General features: G+C 47.6%; 1 protein-coding gene across 2 annotated transcripts in view; it reads left to right on the top strand.

Annotated features, from left to right (window-relative positions):
- Window positions 1–13,098, top strand: part of TNFRSF19 (TNF receptor superfamily member 19) — an 88,669-nt gene extending 75,571 nt beyond the window's left edge. Inside the window, exons 6-11 of one of the 2 annotated variants that reach the window (XR_014298087.1) lie at window positions 484–648; window positions 1,128–1,253; window positions 4,425–4,527; window positions 5,121–5,526; window positions 10,111–10,503; window positions 11,778–13,098. Coding sequence is in view for 1 of the 2 variants with exons in the window: in XM_082675795.1 (XP_082531921.1) it covers window positions 484–648; window positions 1,128–1,253; window positions 4,425–4,527; window positions 5,121–5,526; window positions 10,111–10,143 (833 nt within the window). In the remaining variant the exon portion in view is untranslated. Of the gene's footprint in view, window positions 1–483; window positions 649–1,127; window positions 1,254–4,424; window positions 4,528–5,120; window positions 5,527–10,110 lie in introns of both variants that reach the window. The other variant, XM_082675795.1, reaches the window with a different exon arrangement.
- The last annotated feature ends 6,002 nt before the right edge of the window (window positions 13,099–19,100 follow it).

Below are 19,100 nucleotides of genomic sequence, written 5' to 3'. Positions count from 1 at the left end.
TCCCTGTCTCAGAAATTGGGGGCCTGCTGTGAGGTTATGAATGATCCAAGTCCTGGTTTTCCCCTAAAGTGGACCCCCAAAGCATACTTTAGTTCAGCCTGCTTAAAACTGTAGAAGGTCTAATTCCAATTAAAGGGTGCATATCGAGTGCTTGCTCTGCGGCCCACACTGCCAAGTGCTGGGGAGGAAGAGCAAGATGACAGATTCCCAACTCGCAGATGGTTCTGGTCCAACGGGCCCGACAGCACACGTGTCGGGGCTGCGCGTGGTTGGTGTCATGGGAGCAGAGGAGAGTCGCAGGGAGAGGTGCAGTATTCAAGCGATCTCCCAGGCGGAGGGAGAGTCTGAGCCCTCTAGAACACCTCCCCCTGGTCTCATTGATGTTGCATGAAGGCCACTGCTGCAGGGGACCCCGAGTACAGTGTGAGCACCTGAGTCCCTTGGGTGGTCGAGATGTGCTGATTCCATCCCCGTGGTTTTCAGGTACCAGCAAGGTCAACCTGGTGAGGATCCCGTCCACGGCCTCCAGCCCACGGGACACGGCCCTGGCTGCCGTGATCTGCAGCGCCCTGGCCACCGTCCTTCTGGCCCTGCTCATCCTCTGCGTCATATACTGTAAGCGGCAGTTTATGGAGAAGAAACCCAGCTGTGAGTTCTGAGCCCTTTCTGTGTCTTAGCATCTTGGTGAGGGTGTTGGTCATCACTGCCATCTGGGTGTTTGACGAGAACCTAAGAGGAGAGTCAGGTTGCAGCCAAAGGGACAGAGAGAGCACGTGGAAACAGGCGTCCCAGGGGCCTGCTCCCCAAGAGGCCTCCTGCCAAAAGGGCTGAGGGCGTGGCCACCGGGCAGCATCACTTCCCGGGGACCTGAGGAGGCAGGGGTACCCCCGCCCCTTGGCAGAAACACAGCTCGTCTGAGCTCTGGCAACACAAGTACCTTACATCTCGAGCTGTCTTGACCGATTGTTTCACATCTTTGCTTCCGTGTAAGAAGTATTTTTAGATGTGAACAACAGCTCTCCTTTCCTTTATAACTGCAAAAGCCGGGGTAGTTCTGGTTGCACTGGGATGTTTGTGGGCTCCTCCTGGGGAAGCTGTCTTGCTGACCGAGTTCTCGGCCTCCGCAGGGTCCCTGAGGGCACAGGACCTGCAGTACAACGGTTCTGAACTGTCCTGTTTCGACAGACCTCGGCTCAGCGGCCCTGCGCCCCACGCCTGTTGTCAGTGCCACCGGGACTTGGCCCAGACCTGCGGTAAGTTCAGCGCTTGGGGGCCACTAGGAATGCAGGCCCTGAAGCTGCAAAGAACTGCTCCCACTCAGTTTTCTAGTTAAAGCTAATCTAGTTCAGTCGTTCTCCCCTGTCCCCTGATGTTTTGGGTGTTTTGTGTCTCTTAAGTATTTAACAGAAAAGAAGCATCTCATTAAAATTCTAGAATTTCTCAGTAACTTTTTAAGCAAGTTTGCCTTTATTTTGGGGTGAATTGATTTAAAATAATATGAGCGAGACCTATTGCAGGGTTTTCCACAAACCATAATTGCCTCTGGGGTTATTGACAGAAGTGAAAGTTTAGGGAAGTCGAGACAGACCCCGGAGATACTGTGGGTTCGGTTCCAGACCACTGCAATAAAGTGAATATTGCAATAAAGCGAGTCACGTGATATTTTGGGCTTTCCCGGTGCATATAGCGGTCATGTTTGCACTGTACTGAAGTCTATTAAGTGTGCAACAGCATTATGTCTAAAAAAATAATGTATACACCTTAATTTAAAAATACTTTATTGCTGAAAAATGCTAACCGTCGTCTGAGCCTTCAGCGAGTATAGTAGTAACAGAGATCCCTGATCACAGATCAGCAGAACAAATATAATAATAATGAAAAATTTGAAATATTGTGAGAATTACCAAAATGGGACACAGACACAAAGTGAGGAGATGCTGTAGGAAAAATGCTGTTGACAGACCTGCTCGACGCAAGGTGGCCACGAACCTTCACTTTGGGAAAAAGCAATAGCTGTGAGGCACGACACAGCCACGTCTGCCTGTGATTCAGATGGACTTGGTTTCTAACGTGGGCAATAACGGGCAAAGGTCACACCAGCTGGCACACTTCCTGCCCCTGTCCCCACAAACTCACCTCCTCTGCAAAGTAAAAATCGACGCGGCTGCAGCCCTTCCGGAAGCCTGCCCGCCACCTGCCCCATCCACCCCTCACAGGTCCCCCGGCACCTGTGGTTGCAATAGCGCAGCAGCATTTTGTCTCCTGTAACCTTCCTTGAAGTTAAACATGTCCCAATTCAATTGCTTATTGTCTCAGAACTGTCCGATCTTTCTTTTCAAGAAATTGAAGGGTTCAGCTTTTCAGTCTAATATTTAATACGTGGGATAAGGCATCTTCAACGTAAGTATTTCTCTACTGGCCACTACTGTCTTCTGCTTTAGGGTTAAGAACAAAACGTGGGATTGCCATGGCATGCGTGGATCTGGCTTTGCCTTTGCCTGCAGAGATCGTAGACTCAGCTCCCGGCAGCACCGATGCCTTGGTGATTCTCAAGGCGGCCCAAGCACCGCATTTTCTAGATGCTGCGCCAGGCACCGCCCCTAGATCAGAGTTAGCAAACAGGATTGCTTGAGAGAGAAACTTGGGTTTCAATGTGATCAAGTACAGCTTTGTGCAAACTCTGCCTCATCGTCACTTCTATCTGAAAAGAAAGATTAAATACGTGGATGGCTTTGTTGCACGTTTTTGAAATAGAATGCAGAGACTGGACAGCGTCCGCCCCCGCTGTCACCCGCCCAGGTTCAGTGTGCTAATCATATAAATTGCTTCTTCCTTAGTGACAGTGCCTGTTTTCTTTTCACTTTTATTTTGACATAATTTCAGACTTACAAAAATGTTGAAAGAATAGGACAAAGAATTCCCACATACCCTGTCCCTACATTCCCCCAGTATTAACATTTTATGTCATGTCCACATTTGCTTTATCATTTTTATCTCTTTCTAAGTATGGTGGGTGTACACAGTCGACCCTTGAACAACTTGGGGGTTGGGGGCACCCACTCTCCGCCCAGTCAAAAATCAACTTGTAACTTATAGTTGGCCCTCTGTATCTGCGGCTTCCCTGTGTTCACGGTTTCTCCGTATCCGTCTTACATCCTCGGAACCAAATACCCGCTGATCGTGTGGCACTGTAGTATTTACTGTTGAGGAAAATCCTCCAATACGTGCACCCACACAGTGCAAATCCATGTTGTTCAAGGACCAACTGTGTGCTTTACATAGACATGCACACAGTTTTTAAATTTCCATTTAAAAATCAGTGGCAGGGAGTTCACTGGTGGCCTAGTGGTCAGGATTCTGGGCTTTCACTGCTGTGGCCTGGGTTCAGTCCCTGGTTGGCGAACTGAGATCCCACAAGCTGTGCGGTACAGCCAAAAAAAGAGAAAAATCTGTTGCAGATAAGGTGTCCCTTTACTTCAGCGCTTGGTTCCTCAGAGCAAGAATGTTCTCTTACACAACAGTGTGATTAATGCTCATTTCCTAATTTTGTCTGTATGTTTTACTATATCTATAGTTTTATAAAATCAGAGTTACATATGTCTGTATATGTAGAGAGAGAAGTCTAGAAGGCTGTTCAGAAATGTGGACAGTGTCTTGCAGCTTATGGAATTAAGGAAGATTCATTTTTTAATTTCTGATCTAATCTCTCTATTTTTAAAGTTTTTTTCTTCAGTGAATGTGTATTATCTTTGTAACCAAAAATACATACCGCTTCAGGGAACATAATAGTTTGCAAAGCTGTGTGGACGTAGATAGTTATTCTTTAAGATACATTCCTAGCAGTAAAAAACCAAAAAGTTGTGTGTGTGGAGTTAAAGGGTTTAGACGTGTATGTTCTGTGCTGCGTGGCTAGCCCACTCTGCAGAAACCCTGTGCTCTTTCCGCCCTCGTCAGCCACAGGTGAAAGTCTCATTTCACGTACCCTCTCATCATTCCTCTTCATCCTTATTTTCATTGTAGTAAAATAGACATCACCTTAACTTTACCGTTTTGGCCGTTTCTCAGTGTACAGTTGGGGGGCATTAAGCACGTTCACATTGTTGTGCAACCATCACCACCATCCCCAGAGCTTCTCCACGACCCGAAACTGAAACCCTGTCCCCTTTAAACACTCACCCCCTATTCTTCCTGCCCTCCAGCCCCTGGGACCCACCATCCTACTCTCTGTCTCCAGGAATTTGACTCTTCTGGGTCCTTCATAGAAGTGGTCCATCATTTTTAAGATATGAAAAAAGAGAAAAAATTAAACCTCATAACCCCTTTCCCCCCGAAAGTCACCCAAAGGGGAATAGCTAAATTTTCGAGAGCAGTGTTGAACTGGTATAAACAAGCACTGCTCCTCACAGCCCTGCCGGCTTTCCTAGGGCCCGTGCATCTCATCCCATCCCCGTGCTGTGACGGGGCCTGCAGCGTCGGCCGGGAGACTCCTGCTTGTAGGGTGCACTCCAAGGCCATTCTTCAGGACAGGTAAATGGGTGCTTCTAATCTATATAATTTCGTGTTCCCGCGTGCAAATATACAGGCTACTCGTGTACCAATTTTCATGGGAAACTATGGGACATCACTTTTTTAGTATCATTAATGACATTCTAGACATTGTAGGGGGTGGGAACTTTGGCAAGAATTAGGTAAGCGTCTCAGGGTTACTGATAGCCAGGGTAACATTCTTTATCCTTTATATTCCACTAACTTTGTTTTTGTCTTATATTCATGATTTGTGACACTTCCATCATCCGTAAGTAATTTTTAGCATGTCACATACTCAGAGAATTTTAGAACAGCAATCAAAGGAACTCAATTAAGACCCAGGAAACTGCCTATTTTAGACATCGGATTAAGTTTATATTGGTTAGAAGTAGGTATAAAAATTCGGTTTTAAAGTAAACGTAGTAATTTAACTTACTGTATTGAAGGAAGTTTATAACAAAGGAAGCATGAGAATTCTGACTCAATAACTTGTTTATTTCATCTAGAAAACTGGAAAGCATAGCTGGAATGTTGCTTTGTAGTAGGTTTTTCTCCCAGTAGAGTACTTACAGCTCTTTCGAACATGTGTCCAGAGACACAGGTCCAGCGGGGGAAGCAGTGCCGACTTTCTTTGGGTCCCTTTCGAGGTCCGTCTGTGGCGAGTTTTCGGACGCCTGGCCTCTGATGCAGAATCCCAGCTGTGGTGACGACATCTCTTCTTGCGCTTCTTATCCTGAGCTCCCTGGAGAAGACGTTCGCTCTCTCAATCCAGAGAGTGCAAGTTCAGCATCCTTAGACTCAAACAGTAGTCGGGGTCTGGGGGGCGGAGCAGTTCCAATTCAAGCTCACCCTGAAAGCTTTACAGAAACTACTGATTTATCGAGACTCAACAACTCAGTGCCAGAACCAGCGCTAACTCAGGACGCGCTCACTGCCAGAAATCAGCTGGCTCAGGAGAGAGGAGATGCCCATCACCTGGCCACTCAGCCGTCACCCCAGGTAAGGCAGCGATGGATTCGGTGTGGGCACAGCAGTGACTTAAGGAAGCCCAGAGGGAACAGGACTCTGTCCTCCATTAAATGTGGGGGAACCTGGGAAGGAGGTCTTTCCATCCTTCATAACTTCTTGTATGTTATAGGAGAATATATTTAAATTAAATTTCAGGAGTCTTTTTTTTTTAACTAACAGCTTATCTCTAAGGCCATCCAGGGCAGCCGCATTCTTTTCTCCTCTTGTCACTCCAGCTACCCAGCACCGCACCCCAGCACCATCCTGGCTGAGAGATGAATTAGTTATGGGAGCATCTTGGAAGCAGTTCCTCACCTTTGTCTTCCCCTGTGATGTTCTTATGCCCAATACTTATATGCTGTCCATTCACGGTCAAGTTAATGAGAATTCAGGTCCCCTACGGCTACCCTTTCCCCTCCTCTCTCTTTCACTGGTTTTTCTAGATCGCTTTGCTTTGACTGATTGATCAGTTTGGTTGGAAATTGATTGTTGGTTGTGATCTGGCACCCAATACAGCGGAAGATCCTTCCAGATGGAAGGGTCTGACATCAGGTTTTGGGGTGGGGCAGGTGGTGACTGAAGGGAGGTGGGCTCTGACCCCGGGGGCCCCTGGGCCCTGTCCCTGCCTTCTCGTCCAGGTGAGGAGGTGGCCTTTGCTGAATTGGGCTTGGTGTGTACAAGCGTTCCCTGAATGTGAGCACACACATTGTTGGTGTACGTTCTTCTGGAAGAACGATGCCGGCCTTGAGTATGAAAGGGCAGAATCACAGCAACAGGGGCTCCCAGGCCCCGCAAGCCCTGTTCTGCACAGACAGGGCTGCTCTCATCCTCGGTCCTTCCTGCCCCAGATCAGGGACGCGGCCGATGGGCCACAAGCATGCTGCGCGGGCTCCTGGATAACACCTCTGTTTCCTTGAGACGTCCTGTCTTTGTCTAATAAAGTCAGAAAGAGTCTAAAGTCAGTGTGGACGGAGATCGTTCCTTCTAAGAACGCATATGTGGGTTTATGTGCATCTAAACCTGCAGTACTTTTTTTTTTAACTATGAAGAAAATCTATAAAGCATGTACAGGGAATTCTGTACTGAAAACATTTGTTGGCTTTGGAGAAAAAACCATGTTGGTTTTCTTATAATAACGGAAATGAAGAAGAGATCCATGAACGGAGGAAGATCAAACAAATGAGGCCGTTTAAAGAGCCCAGACTGTGCAGCTCTGTGGCTGGAAAGCTCACTCACTGACCTTGTTCTTCGGGGCCAGCCGCTGATTTTCACACTGTTCATGAGGATAATAAGAAAAGACTTAAGAGTTGGCCTAGGTGCATATAGGTCTCAGCATGGACGTGGCCCACAGACCTTTGGACAGAGAACCCCCAGCAGCCCAGAGCAGCTAACAAGCCCCGAGAACGGGTGAGAGGAGGACGCAGAAGACAGGATACGGGGCCCTTTGGCATCTAATCCCAACATCCCAGTCGGAAGCCTTGCCACGCACTCTAGAATGAACATCTTAGGACACTTACTATTTCATCTGAGTCACGTTTTCATTACAAAGTGCTGAAGTTTCTTTTCCATCAAGTCACTTGGTTCTGATGACAAACTTGCTTGTGTTACCTTCACGAATTATCTGTTTCACCTTCTCGTGTATCCACTGTCAGAAGAAAGTCTGAGTGGCTGCAGTGACGGTGCTACCATCGCACTAGCTACAGTTCTTCCGAGTATTGTCAGTAAATAGAATTACTGCTCATCTTAATTTTGTAGCTTGTCCCCAATCTTGTGGTGTAAATTCTAAAACTAAGGAATGAAGCATCTCGAAGCCACGTCGTGTCAGAAGCAACCCAGCCTGCCCTTTGTCCTGTCTGTGTTATGGAGGAGGTGGAGGTAGGGTGGATGAGCCCTTTTGTCCCAGCTACATGGATGCAAAAGTGTGGAAACGTAGTTCAGTGTGTACGATTGGTGCATCATGACGTGAATTCTTTTCATAGAGCGTTGTCAAGGTAATTATGATTACATAAAGATACCTTCAACTCAAAGTCTGATGGAAAGTTATAATTACATATAAGATGAATGAGGAAATGTTACATTCTGCTTGTTCCATGTAATTTATTTATTTATTTTTGAGGTAGTTTTCAGTGGCTAAGGACATCACCAAATATTTTTTTTATAAATTTATTTATTTTATTTATTTATTTTTGGCTCCGTTGGGTCTTCGTTGTTGCACGTGGGCTTTCTCTAGTTGCGGTGAGCAGGGCTACTCTTCCTTGCAGTGCGCGGGCTTCCCATTGCGGTGCCTTCTCTTGCTGTGGAGCACGGGCTCTAGGCACGCGGGCTCAGTAGTGTGGCTCGTGGGCTCTAGAGCGCAGGCTCAGGAGTTGTGGTGCACCGGCTTAGTTGCTCCGCGACATGTGGGATCTTCCCGGACCAGGGCTCGAACCCGTGTCTCCTGCATTGGCAGACGGATTCTCAACCACTGTGCCACCAGGGAAGCCCCACTCCATGTAATTTATTAATGAAAGGTTTTTATAGGCTTTCCAAGATGTGTTGTCTTATAACTATTAGATAATTTTGGCAAATCTAAATAAGACATCCTGAATTCAGGAAAGGGATTGTTAAAATGTAAATCATTTCCATTTTCTCCATATAATTAAAAATAGCAGGGCTTCCCTGGTGGCGCAGTGGTTGAGAGTCCGCCTGCCGATGCAGGGGACACGGGTTCGTGCCCCGGTCCGGGAGGATCCCACGTGCCGCGGAGCAGCTGGGCCTGTGAGCCATGGCCGCTGAGCCTGCGCGTCCAGAGCCTGTGCTCCGCAACGGGAGAGGCCACAACAGTGAGAGGCCCGTGTACCGCAAAAAAAAAAAAAAAGAATTTGATTTCGGAAGCTTTCTATTAATGGACCAGAGGGCAGGACTCCTGGCTCCTCAAGTTCAAGTGCAGTGAGCTTGGCCCCTGATGTGGGCTCACTCCTAACTCAGGAGGGCACTGTTTTCTGTTCGGGGGGTGGATGAGGGCAGCTGTTGCCAAAACAGCCCTACCCCTTTTTAAACAATTTATTTCTATTTTATTTTCAGTGAAACTTCAAATTCCTACCCAGGCACTCACTTGTATTTTAACCTCTATTTCACGTGAATACAAGTTTCATTCACTTGTATTTTAACCTCTATTCACTCTTTTTCCCCAGCTTTATGGAGATGTAATTGACGTATAACATAGCAGAAGTTAGAGGTGTACAGTGTGATGATTCGATTTATTGCCAAGGGCACCAGGGGACTTTTGTCCGTATTTGGTGTGAGGCTCAGATCTCTAACGTGTGATGCATTTGTTTCCGAAAATTTATTTTTACATGGTAGTCTTCCTGTGGGTAGTTTAATGCCACCCAGAGTCTGATAATGATATGGTTCGGGATAAAGCAAATAGGGGTGAGAGCTGTCTTTAGTCTGTATGATTCCATTTTAATCAAATGTTCCCTGAACACACCTCCCCAGAAGGGAACCAGGTCTAAGATACTGAGACACCACTTGCTAAGGTATTTGGGAGAAGGAAGCCAGCCTGTTTAATAACAGGAAAAGTTTTCTTTGGTGGTGTTTCTTAACCAACATTTTAAATGTCAACATGAAATAATGGAAGGAATGCTAGAAAAGATATGAGATGACCTGGGTTCTAGTTTCTCAGTCTATCAACAGCTCTATTTTTTCCTTATTGGCCAATTAAGTATAATTTTCCTTCCTGGTAGCATTAATATGGTTGTATTATCATATCAGTTGATCAACATATTTGATAAAACTATCTTATTATTGAGAGAACCTCAGAAGTTTCTATTTCTAGATAATCTCCTTAGACCTTTGAAAAAAATTTTTTCTGTAAACGTGTCTGATATGTCACTAATGCCAAATTAGTGGTAAGTTAATGAAGGGTTACAACGTGAATGAAGGTTTCACTCACGTACAATAACACGCAGGTGACCCAAGCCTCACCCCCTGCCAAAGTGAGGTCACTGTGCTTTTGTGATAAGGGACAGATCTAAAGGCTGCTCTCTCCCGAGGACGTTTGCCCTGTGACGTATGTGTGAATATTCCAGGGAGGTCATTATAAGAGAAGTCTCATTCCCAGACTCTTTCTAAACTTTCTCCAAGACTTCACAGAAGTTTTAAATTCAAAGACTAAGAGTAGCATTAATTATTAACCATCTTTGTTCTTTTAAAGAATAGACTAAAGAATCCTAAAACCTTTACCTACAGTTGCGTTAAAGGAGTGCAACACAGAAACAAGCGTTAAGTGTTTGACTGAGGTTGAAAATCAGCAAAAGAATTGTTCATTGATACAGTTTGTTTGGGGCACATTTTCATCTCTTAAGGTCTGCACATATGGAGTGACTGTGGGTTGTTAGGAAATCTTTGCTTTTATTCTCAGAGTACATGGGTACCTGATATTGGGACACCCTGACAGGAACTTCTCGTCCATATATTATAAAATTCATGTGCGCAATTAGTAGAAGCTAAGCACCGTAAACGTTTACAGTCCCAGTTTAGGGCTTTAATTTGTCAGGCGCTGTGTTCAAAGCTGTCCTTCTGTCGCCGTTTCAGGAGGCCGAAAGGACTTGCTTCTTTCTGCAGTGAAGTGTCGTATGGAGCCCAAAGGGCAACCACTCCTCTGCTTATGGACTCAGCACCGTCTGGACCTCGCATGGCTTCTGGGGGAAGAAAGTAAATCTGAACCACACTGATGGCATTTTAAGCCTTTCAACCGGTTGCTTCTGAGCCAGACCAGCTGTAAGCTGAGACCTCAAGGAATACACTCCAGGCACTTCTGAGACTTTGCATCTTTCCTACACAAGAAGCTTCTACGCTACAGGCTGACTTCAGAGACTGACGGGCCAAGTTTGCAGCCACCGAGCTTAGGGATATAACGAGAAACAGAAATGCATTCACGCTTCTTTTCACGGTGGAGGTGGTTTGCCAAGACTGAAGACCCTGAGTGTAAATTTTCATTTACATTTTCTTTCCAGAAATAATTTCATATATCCTACTAAAAGTCGGCATCAGACGAGTTACCTTAGTTCTTAGGTAGCATGGGTTCAAAAGGGAGTGTTTTTATTTCCTGAAGGTCACCTTTTCATCTTCTAAATAATTAGCATAGGAGGTTAGAATTGACTTCACATGGCCTGCCTGAGTCTTGGGTTTATTAGATGATGTTAACTGTCCTAACTGGGAATCAGAAGAGACCAAATCTTGCAGAATTGAAGCTTCTCGCCTCAGCCACTGTCTTGTGAACAGCGGCTGAATTAGTTAACAAGAGGGGCCTGAGTTAGGACATGTGTTTGGGAAAGGACTGCCCATCCCTCTGAGTTAAAAACCCCTTAGCGTGCGCATCCTAGATTAGCAGATTTATGTGAAAATCCATTGATACGGAAGCATTTGTTACTTCTGTCCCTGGGACTGAGCTTAAAAGATCCAGAATTTCTCTTTTGTAGAGAATCGGTATTTATAATGATCTTTTATTTGCATCGTATTTTATATTAAAGGCTTTAGAAATGACAACATATCAGGTTTCCCTGCTACTGAAGCATGACACCAGGTGAGTAGTCTTAGGAGACTCTGCATATTAGGACCAGAAGAAAAAGCACAGCTTGTAGGCAGCGTTTAGGTGAATGGATTATAACTGCCATACGGGGCTCCCACCAATCTCCTAAGCTTCTTCAGCACAGGAATTCCCACCGTAGCCCAACGGCGCTGGACTTAAGAGTCTGGTGCTTCTGTGAAGGCGGTCCATCCCCTACCACCTTGGTATTTACCTACTAGAATTAGCTCTAGAGCTGAGACAGAAATAACCCCGCTCAGTCATGAACCAGGGGATGGCTCGTTGGCTCGCCTCTGCACCCTGGAGAGGAATTATTTGAGCAGAATTTATTTGTTTCCTGCTTGAACGTACGTGATCAGCTCTGGCTGTTGTCTTTTAAGTGATTACTATTAGCTCTGTCCCATTTGCACTTAAGAAAGAAATAGACCTTTGAACATCCCTGTGTTACAGAATGCTGAGATATCTTGTTTCCAAATCAGTCTTCCACCTGACATTTAAAGTGAGCATTAGAGGGTATTCCTGGGCAGTCCAGTGGTTAGGATTCAGCACTTTCACTGCCGAGGGCCTGGGTTCAATCCCTGGTCAGGGAATTAAGATCCCGCAATAGGAATCTGCCTTTTCCAAGGACATTTTTATCTTCCCTCTTACTGCCCCGTGCTTTGCTCTCTTGCAGTAGTGAGCTCTCACGAGGCCTTTTCCTCGTGCTGGGACTCTCCCTCCATCTGCAGCTCAGGATCCCTGTGCGGACATGAGCTCACGGTATGTCGTGCACGTGACCTCCGTGCCTTTGACTGAAATGGGAAATTAGAGGGTCTCATGGTAAGGCACAGCCTTTCCTGTCTACCTGGTGTCCAGTCATAGTTGATTGACTTTCTTTCTTCTCTTCCTTTTTTAGCCTAAACCAGTGGTTCCTAAGCTCTGGTACTCACCAACTCTTCTGAGACTTGCCCTTAGGAAATATATGTAAGGTATTTAGGACCTGATCACAAGAGGTCCACGAAAATGCAAGTTTCACTGTAAGTCACATGTGTGCCGTTCGTAGTTTGTAATCCGATCACTTTTGTGGTGACAGAGGGGTGATCCAAGTAGGCCAGGGCTGTGCTCCTTTTTGTAACCCGAGTATATTTTCCACACGTAGAGCCCTCTTCAACTTCAAAGGCAAAAACCCTTGCAGGAGAAAGCTGAGATTGATGGGAATGAGACTTTGGCCACAAATCCTGAAACATCACTTTTGACCGATAGAGAAACACTTAGGGTTAAAAAATTGATTTCATTTGATTCTGCATTTGAAAAATCCTGGATTATTTTGTTGTGGACCATTTTTAAAGTCTTTGTTGAACTTGTTACCATATTGCTTCTGTTTTATGTTTTGGGTTTTTTTTGACCCCAAGGCATGTGGGATCTTAGCTCCCTGACCAGGGATCGAACCCACACCTCCTGAATTGTAAGGCGAAGTCGTAACCACTGGACCGCCAGGGAAGTCCCGATCCTCGGTTATTTTTATCCAGAGGAAGACAGTTTACTACCATGTGCTATGGAAGCATACAATGATGTTATAGTCTGCACTCTTTGTCAATGCTGTAGAGGACAATCCAGCTGGCATTTCATGTCAATATCCTGCAGAACTCAGCTGCTAGGGTGCTGATGCCAGGAACCGCCATCAGCTAATAACAGGGCTGGGAGTGCGGGTGCTCGAGACTCCCGGCACTGCAGACGCTCACTGACAAGGATGAGATCAGGGTTGGAGAACAAGCACATAGAGGCGTGGGGTTTTCTAATCTTGTATGTATGGAATGTATTTTTCAAATGTAGATTTTTCTACTTTAGTTAAAGTGTTAATGTTGCCGTTACCTAGGTTAAGCACTATTGTCTGTGCTAGTAAAAAAAAAAATAGAAAAGGAAAAACTATCCATCATTGCTTTAAGGCAGTCAGCTTGCATCAGTTTAGACCCCATCATGACTGTTTTGCATACTGGAATTGATACATTTGTAAATGTTGGTTTTCTTACATAACTAGTTTTGTAAGACCTTTTTTTTATTTGTGAATAAAATTGTTACCTGGTATTCTTATCGACACGTCTGGTGAGAAAGTGGTTGATGGTGTGAATGCAGGTATGTGTTCCCCTCCTGCTCTCCATGGAGGGTCTCACTAAGATCTCTTTCCCCATGTATCCCTCTCTGGATTTCAGTCTCTAGGAGGGAGATCTGGAATCCTCTGGTTACATCTCTCAGGCTGGTCAAGCTACTGAAAAATGTACTGAGTTATTTGGGAAGCTTTAGTATCAAGGTTTTATCATGACCTCTTTTTTTTTTTTTTCCTTCATTTTGTGACACCGAGAGGGAAGGTCTGAAGAAGGAGAAGTTTTCCGTTCATTCTCTTTTGAGGTCAGTGGGGCGTTGTCCTGGGAGAGGTGGGCTGTGGGAGTGAGGGATGCGCACAGGGCAGCGCTGGTCACCGTGAGAGCCCTTGTTTCTTCCCAGCTCCTTCCCTTCTCCCTTCTCAGCCCCCCTCTTCCTTCCCTTCCTTCCCTCAGTAAAGCTTTGTAAGCTGTTCCTAGATTTTGAGAGGAATTTAGACTTCCTGGAAAAAAATGGCTTATTTATTTATTTTTTTAATTTAATTTTTATTTTATATTAGAGTATCGTTGATTTACAACGTCATGCTAGTCTCAGGTGTACAGCAAAGTGATTCAGTTCTACATATACATGTATCTATTCTTTTTCAGGTTCTTTTTCCAAAATAGGTTATTTGAAGTGTCACCGTATTCTCTCAGCTTGGTGTTAAATGTCCCTGTGGACTCCGTGAGGGAAGGACACTCATTAGCTTCTCTCCTCTTTCCCAGTGTCCATGCAGACTTGGGACAGGGGGCCTTGGGGGACCACCAGCTCTCTGGGGAAAGTAGCCCAGCTCCTAGGAGGGTCTAACAGGAGGCCCAAAGTATTCTGTCATCACACAGGTGACACATTTGCATGGCTACAACTATGACGAGGCTGTTTGCAGCTGTCCACTTGTCATTCTGAATATGTCCATTTGTCGCATTTTAACTTGAGAAGTTGTCTGATTTTTTAAAAACGTATTTGGCACCCAAGAAGGTAGGAAAGTACAGCTTAAATGTATCGTTCAGTTATATTGAAGCTAAACGGCAATCTGAGAATTTCCACAATCTTCTAGAATTTTGAGGACATTTCACGAAGACCCGGTGGATGATTCTAAAGACGTAATTATCCCAATCAGCCGTCAGCTCTCAGTAATATTGCTTATGTCACATTTCAGCCAGAGGAAGGTGGCAAGGTTTCTGCCGTAGAGACTCAGCAGGCCAGGGCCGGGTCCTTTCGTAAACCACCAGTGGCATGTGAAGTAGTGTGATTTCTGGCTGCTTTCAAATTAGCCTTTGCAAGAGACTTGAACGATAAAAACTTAACCAGCAAAATACTTTCTCCGGAACCATGGGTGGTCTTCTGAAGCAGGTTTCAATGATTCATCTGTGAAGACAGAGGATTCTTTCTTTTTTATCTTAGTTTCTAATGGCATTAACTATTCCTCCTCAAGACAGAAATAGCTGTGTTCTCTCAGTTTTGTTTGGGGTTGCGTGTAGCCAGCAGCGCCCTGCAGAGGGATTTTCCTCCCCTGGGTTGACTGTTTACAGTCAATAGAAGGTCTGCAGAATAGGCTGCAATCCTTTAATTGCAGGTGAGAGAGGCAGGTGCCCACAGCCTCGTACACATCACCCCTCGGTGAATCAGGTAAGAACTGTGTCCCCTGAAGTCTAAGCACAAATCTAACTCCCCTCAGAGGCCTCCTCTGGGAAGAAGCTGTTTCCTGTGTCAGCCCCTCCTTCCTTCCTTCAATATCTTGACATATGTATATAGTTGTATAGGGTATGTGCTCGGTCATAGATGCAGTGCCGGGGTTGAAGCAGACACTAACTATGAGGGAGACAAGCCTTCTAAGTATTTACCAAATGGGGCACGATGGTAAGGAGAGCGCAGGCTCCTCTGAGGCGCGAGGGAGCAGCGACGATCTGCGGGCAGTCGGGACGGGCGCGGGAGCTGGGGAACCGTGTTCACAGCGGAGGTCGCCACGAGCAGCACGTGGAGAGGCCCAGCTTGTTCTGGGAGCGGTGGGACCGGGTCTGGGGGAAGCCGAGGCTCCAGCCTGACAAGGGCCTGGTGTGGTGCCCGGGGTGTCGACGCTGCCCTGGAGGGAGTTTCCTTGCCTTTAAACAGATGGGTGATGTGCCTTGAAAACCCTGAAATCTCTAGTCTTCCAGAAGCTTGGAAGTTACAAAACGAGGTGACTTAGACCTCGGGCTGGGAGCAGGGCATGTGGCCAGCTGTGCACGGAGAGGCGGACGGTCAGTCCCCTGTTTGGAAACACCGGGGCTGAGACTCTTCTCTCATCGGGCTCACCTTCGTCCTGTTCCGATCGCAGGGGAGACGGGGCTGAGCGCGAGGCGCACGCTTGGGGCTTGGCTGAAGCCCCTGCTAAGGTCAGATCTGCACTCCCCGGTCCCCGAGAGGCCTCGGGTGGGGACGGGACTAACTTCCCAGCCCCGGGGTGGCCGTATGTCCCACAGCGGCATTGCTCAGATGCCTGGCCTGAGTCGGCCACTGGGTGACAGGCGTCTGTCCACTCGCTTCTAGATCTGAGCCAGCCGCCTTCATCTGCTGCCAGTTTTTTCTCAGCCCCTCGCCCTTGTCTTAGAAACGCTGCCACGTTTGCTGTTCGTTCCTCGGGTGGCCGAGCAGCCTGGCACGGAAAATCTCGAAGCCTGGCCCCCGGTTTGGGGCGGGCGGCGAGGCCCGGGGAGCCTGTGTGCAGCCTTTCCTGCTCCCCCAGCTCTTGCTACTGCTCGCCCCAGTCCCCGCAGTGCAGCCTGTCGGCTCCCTGGCACTCAGCACCCCTGCAGGGAGATCTGCCCGGACAACTTTAACCCCAAATAAGTGCCCGGAGAGAGAAGTAGTCAGGTGGCCAGAGATGGAGCCCAAGCAGGAAGGTGAGGGAGGAGCTGCACAGAGAACCCAGGACCCTCCCTGAACCTGCGCCCTCACTGAGGGAAGCGAACCCCATGCGTGTTGCGGGACGGGGGGCGGAGCAAATGAGCGGCTGCAGTCACGTGACCCGAGGGTCCCGTTTTCTGCACAATGACTGTGTTAATCCTAATGTCCCTAAAGCCTAGGGAGAGAAACTGGGATTCAGTGTTTTTTCAGATGCGCCATTCAAAAGTGGGTAGGGAAGACTCGCGTGTGAGCTTTTGTAGAGAGGAAGCGTTCCTCCTTCCGTTGCTGCTGTCCCCGTCTGTGGCCCTCACCACGTGGCCTAAGGTCTGGGTCCCCGGTTTCCCAGCCATGCAGGTTCCAGCTAACGCGGGGACCGCCTCCTGGGCCGCCCATGGCCGCGGTTCCATCCACGCAGAGCGCCCACAACGCATCCAGGAGGGGAGCTCAGGTTGCACCCGAGTCCCATCCGACCGTGAACGTTGTATTCCCTCGAGGAGTCGCACATCTAATAAACGTGCGCGGTAATTCTTGCGCTCGGCTGTGAAACCTAGGACAAGGCGCCTTTACGGACGTCCCTTCCTAGGAGGTGAGTTTGCTGAGGAAGTTATGGAAGGTCGGGTTCCAGCTGAGGCCTCTTGAGAGAACGTCTTCTCTCAGCTCATAAACCAGTCTACCACCCATAACGCCGTGGATTCCAGTCACTGTGAGTGGGTCCCAGTTAGATATCGCGTTGGGGAGGGTGATGGCTAATTTACGTGTCAACTTGGCTGGACCACGGTGGCCACGTATCTGGTCAAACACGGGTCTGGATGTTGCTGTGAAGGCTTTTTTTTAGATGAGATGCACATTTGAAGCAGCAGACTTTGAGTCAGGCCGGCGCCCCCTCCGTCTAGTGGGGTGGGCCTCGTCCAGTCAGTCGGGGACTGAAGAGAAAGGCTGAAGCTCCCTGAGGAAGAAGGAATTCTGCTTCCAGGCGCCTTCGGATCATCTCCTCGCCGGCCTCCAGCCCGCGGGCCTGCCCTGCAGACTTGAGGCTCGTCAGCTCCACATCTCTTACCTCCTCAAGGTCAACCTCCCTCTTTCTTCACCTACCCCCCCTACCAACACACACACACCCTACTGGTTCTGTTTCTCTGGGAAAACCTGACTAATACAACGACCAAAGATTAATCAATCAGTCGATCCCCAAGGTGCATAGACACCAGTGACCAGAACTTGCGGAGCCGTAATTCGAGTGAAAGGTTCTCTGTCAGGCAGCCCGTACAATCTCGAGGGGCTCCGGGTGTTCTTAAAGGCCGAGTCACACCACCCAGAGGTCGCTGCTCGGAAACCGCTGGACCGTCTCGTCTTTTTCTTCAGGCATCTCCCTTTATCCCCCACTCCCTTTCCTCCCTTCTCATAATTCCCATCCAGTCTCCCCCCTCCTCTCTCCTCTCTCTACCGTGCAGACGGCCTCCTGCCAAAGAGGCTTCATCCGTGAAGGGAAAGGCCTGGCTCTTGTTGGCTTTGACACAATGACTGGACGTCGGTTCGGGGAGAACAAGAGAAAGCAAGCGATGGTTCTCTTCTGGAGGAACGGCCCAAATGACACTTTCTGAGGTGAGCGCTTGCCTGAAAGCGCTGTTGTCGTTTGTTGTGAAACGTGCAAAGCAGCCAGCAAGTGTGATTCCCTTTGGCCGAGAGCTTCAGTACAGAGAACTCGTAATTATTCTGCCTCTTCAGCAGCCCAGGCAGTGGGCACAGAAAGAGCCCAAGGTCTTCCGGGGACTCAGAATCAGAGCAAGAACCTCTGCTGTCCTCCACAGCCCCCGAGGACATTCTCAGGAGTGCAGGAGAAACTTGTTCCCCAAGACCCAGAGCAGAGTCCCTGCAGGCATCACTTCTCCCTTCCCGAAAAGCCAACCCCACCCGCATGACCGTATAAATCACTCTGGGGGAACACTGTCTTCGTTCTAAACACAAGTTCTGTGCTGCCGTCTGACTGGGATTCAGGGTCCCGGGGATGGCATCTCCTGAAAATCCAGCATGCCCTTTCATAAGCAAACCAATTCAGTTGTCAATTTCCACACCTCTTCAAACAAAATGTAGACTCTGTTAGTGTAGAGCAGGAGCCTGAATTTTAGAAAAATCCTACCTTAAACAGTACAGTAGAGTTCGCCACACAGGATAACAAGCTCGTGGCGTAGAAGGTATTCCTCATTTTAAACACACGTGCCTTATCTCGCTCGATCTGCCCCTATGGTCAAAAGTCTATATGGCTCCGTGGCTATAAATCTTGTTGTTTTTTCACCAAAATTCAATCCAATGGATAAAGAGTTACCCCGACCAAAGATAACACCAGCTTTGGAGACGGCTCGAAAAGACGCATCTGAAAGAGATCTCAAGTACCAGCAGCATTATCAGAATAAAGAATCGCCCAGTTAAGGAGCATCTTTGACGTTAATGATATTTATCTGGATATTCGAGGCTTGTTTGTTCTGTAACATCTCAGTACTTAACTGCTAGACCTTACACGCTGCACGTTTCTGTCGGAGGCGATGAATACGCTCAAAGCCAGACTCCGCGCTTGGGGACCTCCTGATGATAACGTGACATTTGAAAACAGCTCATCTCTTACTCAGCACTTGTACATCCGTTACCTCATTTGGTCTTCACATCTGTCCTACGAGCAGGATTACCATCTTCATCTCACGGATGAGGAAATGGAGATTCAAAGACAGTAGAAACCAGCCTTAAAGTCAGTAAATGGTAGAAAGTGGTAGAAAACACGTAAAAAGGTTTTCAGCCAATAGTGGTAGAGCTGAGATATGAACCCTGGATTCCAACCCTCAGAGCCATGATCTCCTGGTCACGCGATGCAGCCGAGGAGTCCATTTCCACACTGCGGTGCAGGGAGCGGGGACCCCGGCTTCTGGCCGCATTTGTGTGGGATGAAGGCGTGGGACTCCTGGCTTCACCTACAGCCCCAGGATGGAGCTGGAAGGACCGTAGAGAT

The sequence above is a fragment of the Grampus griseus genome (assembly GCF_964374135.1).
Source record: "Grampus griseus genome assembly, chromosome: 18".
Lineage (NCBI taxonomy): Eukaryota > Metazoa > Chordata > Mammalia > Artiodactyla > Delphinidae > Grampus > Grampus griseus.
This window is presented reverse-complemented; position numbering and strand designations above follow the sequence as displayed.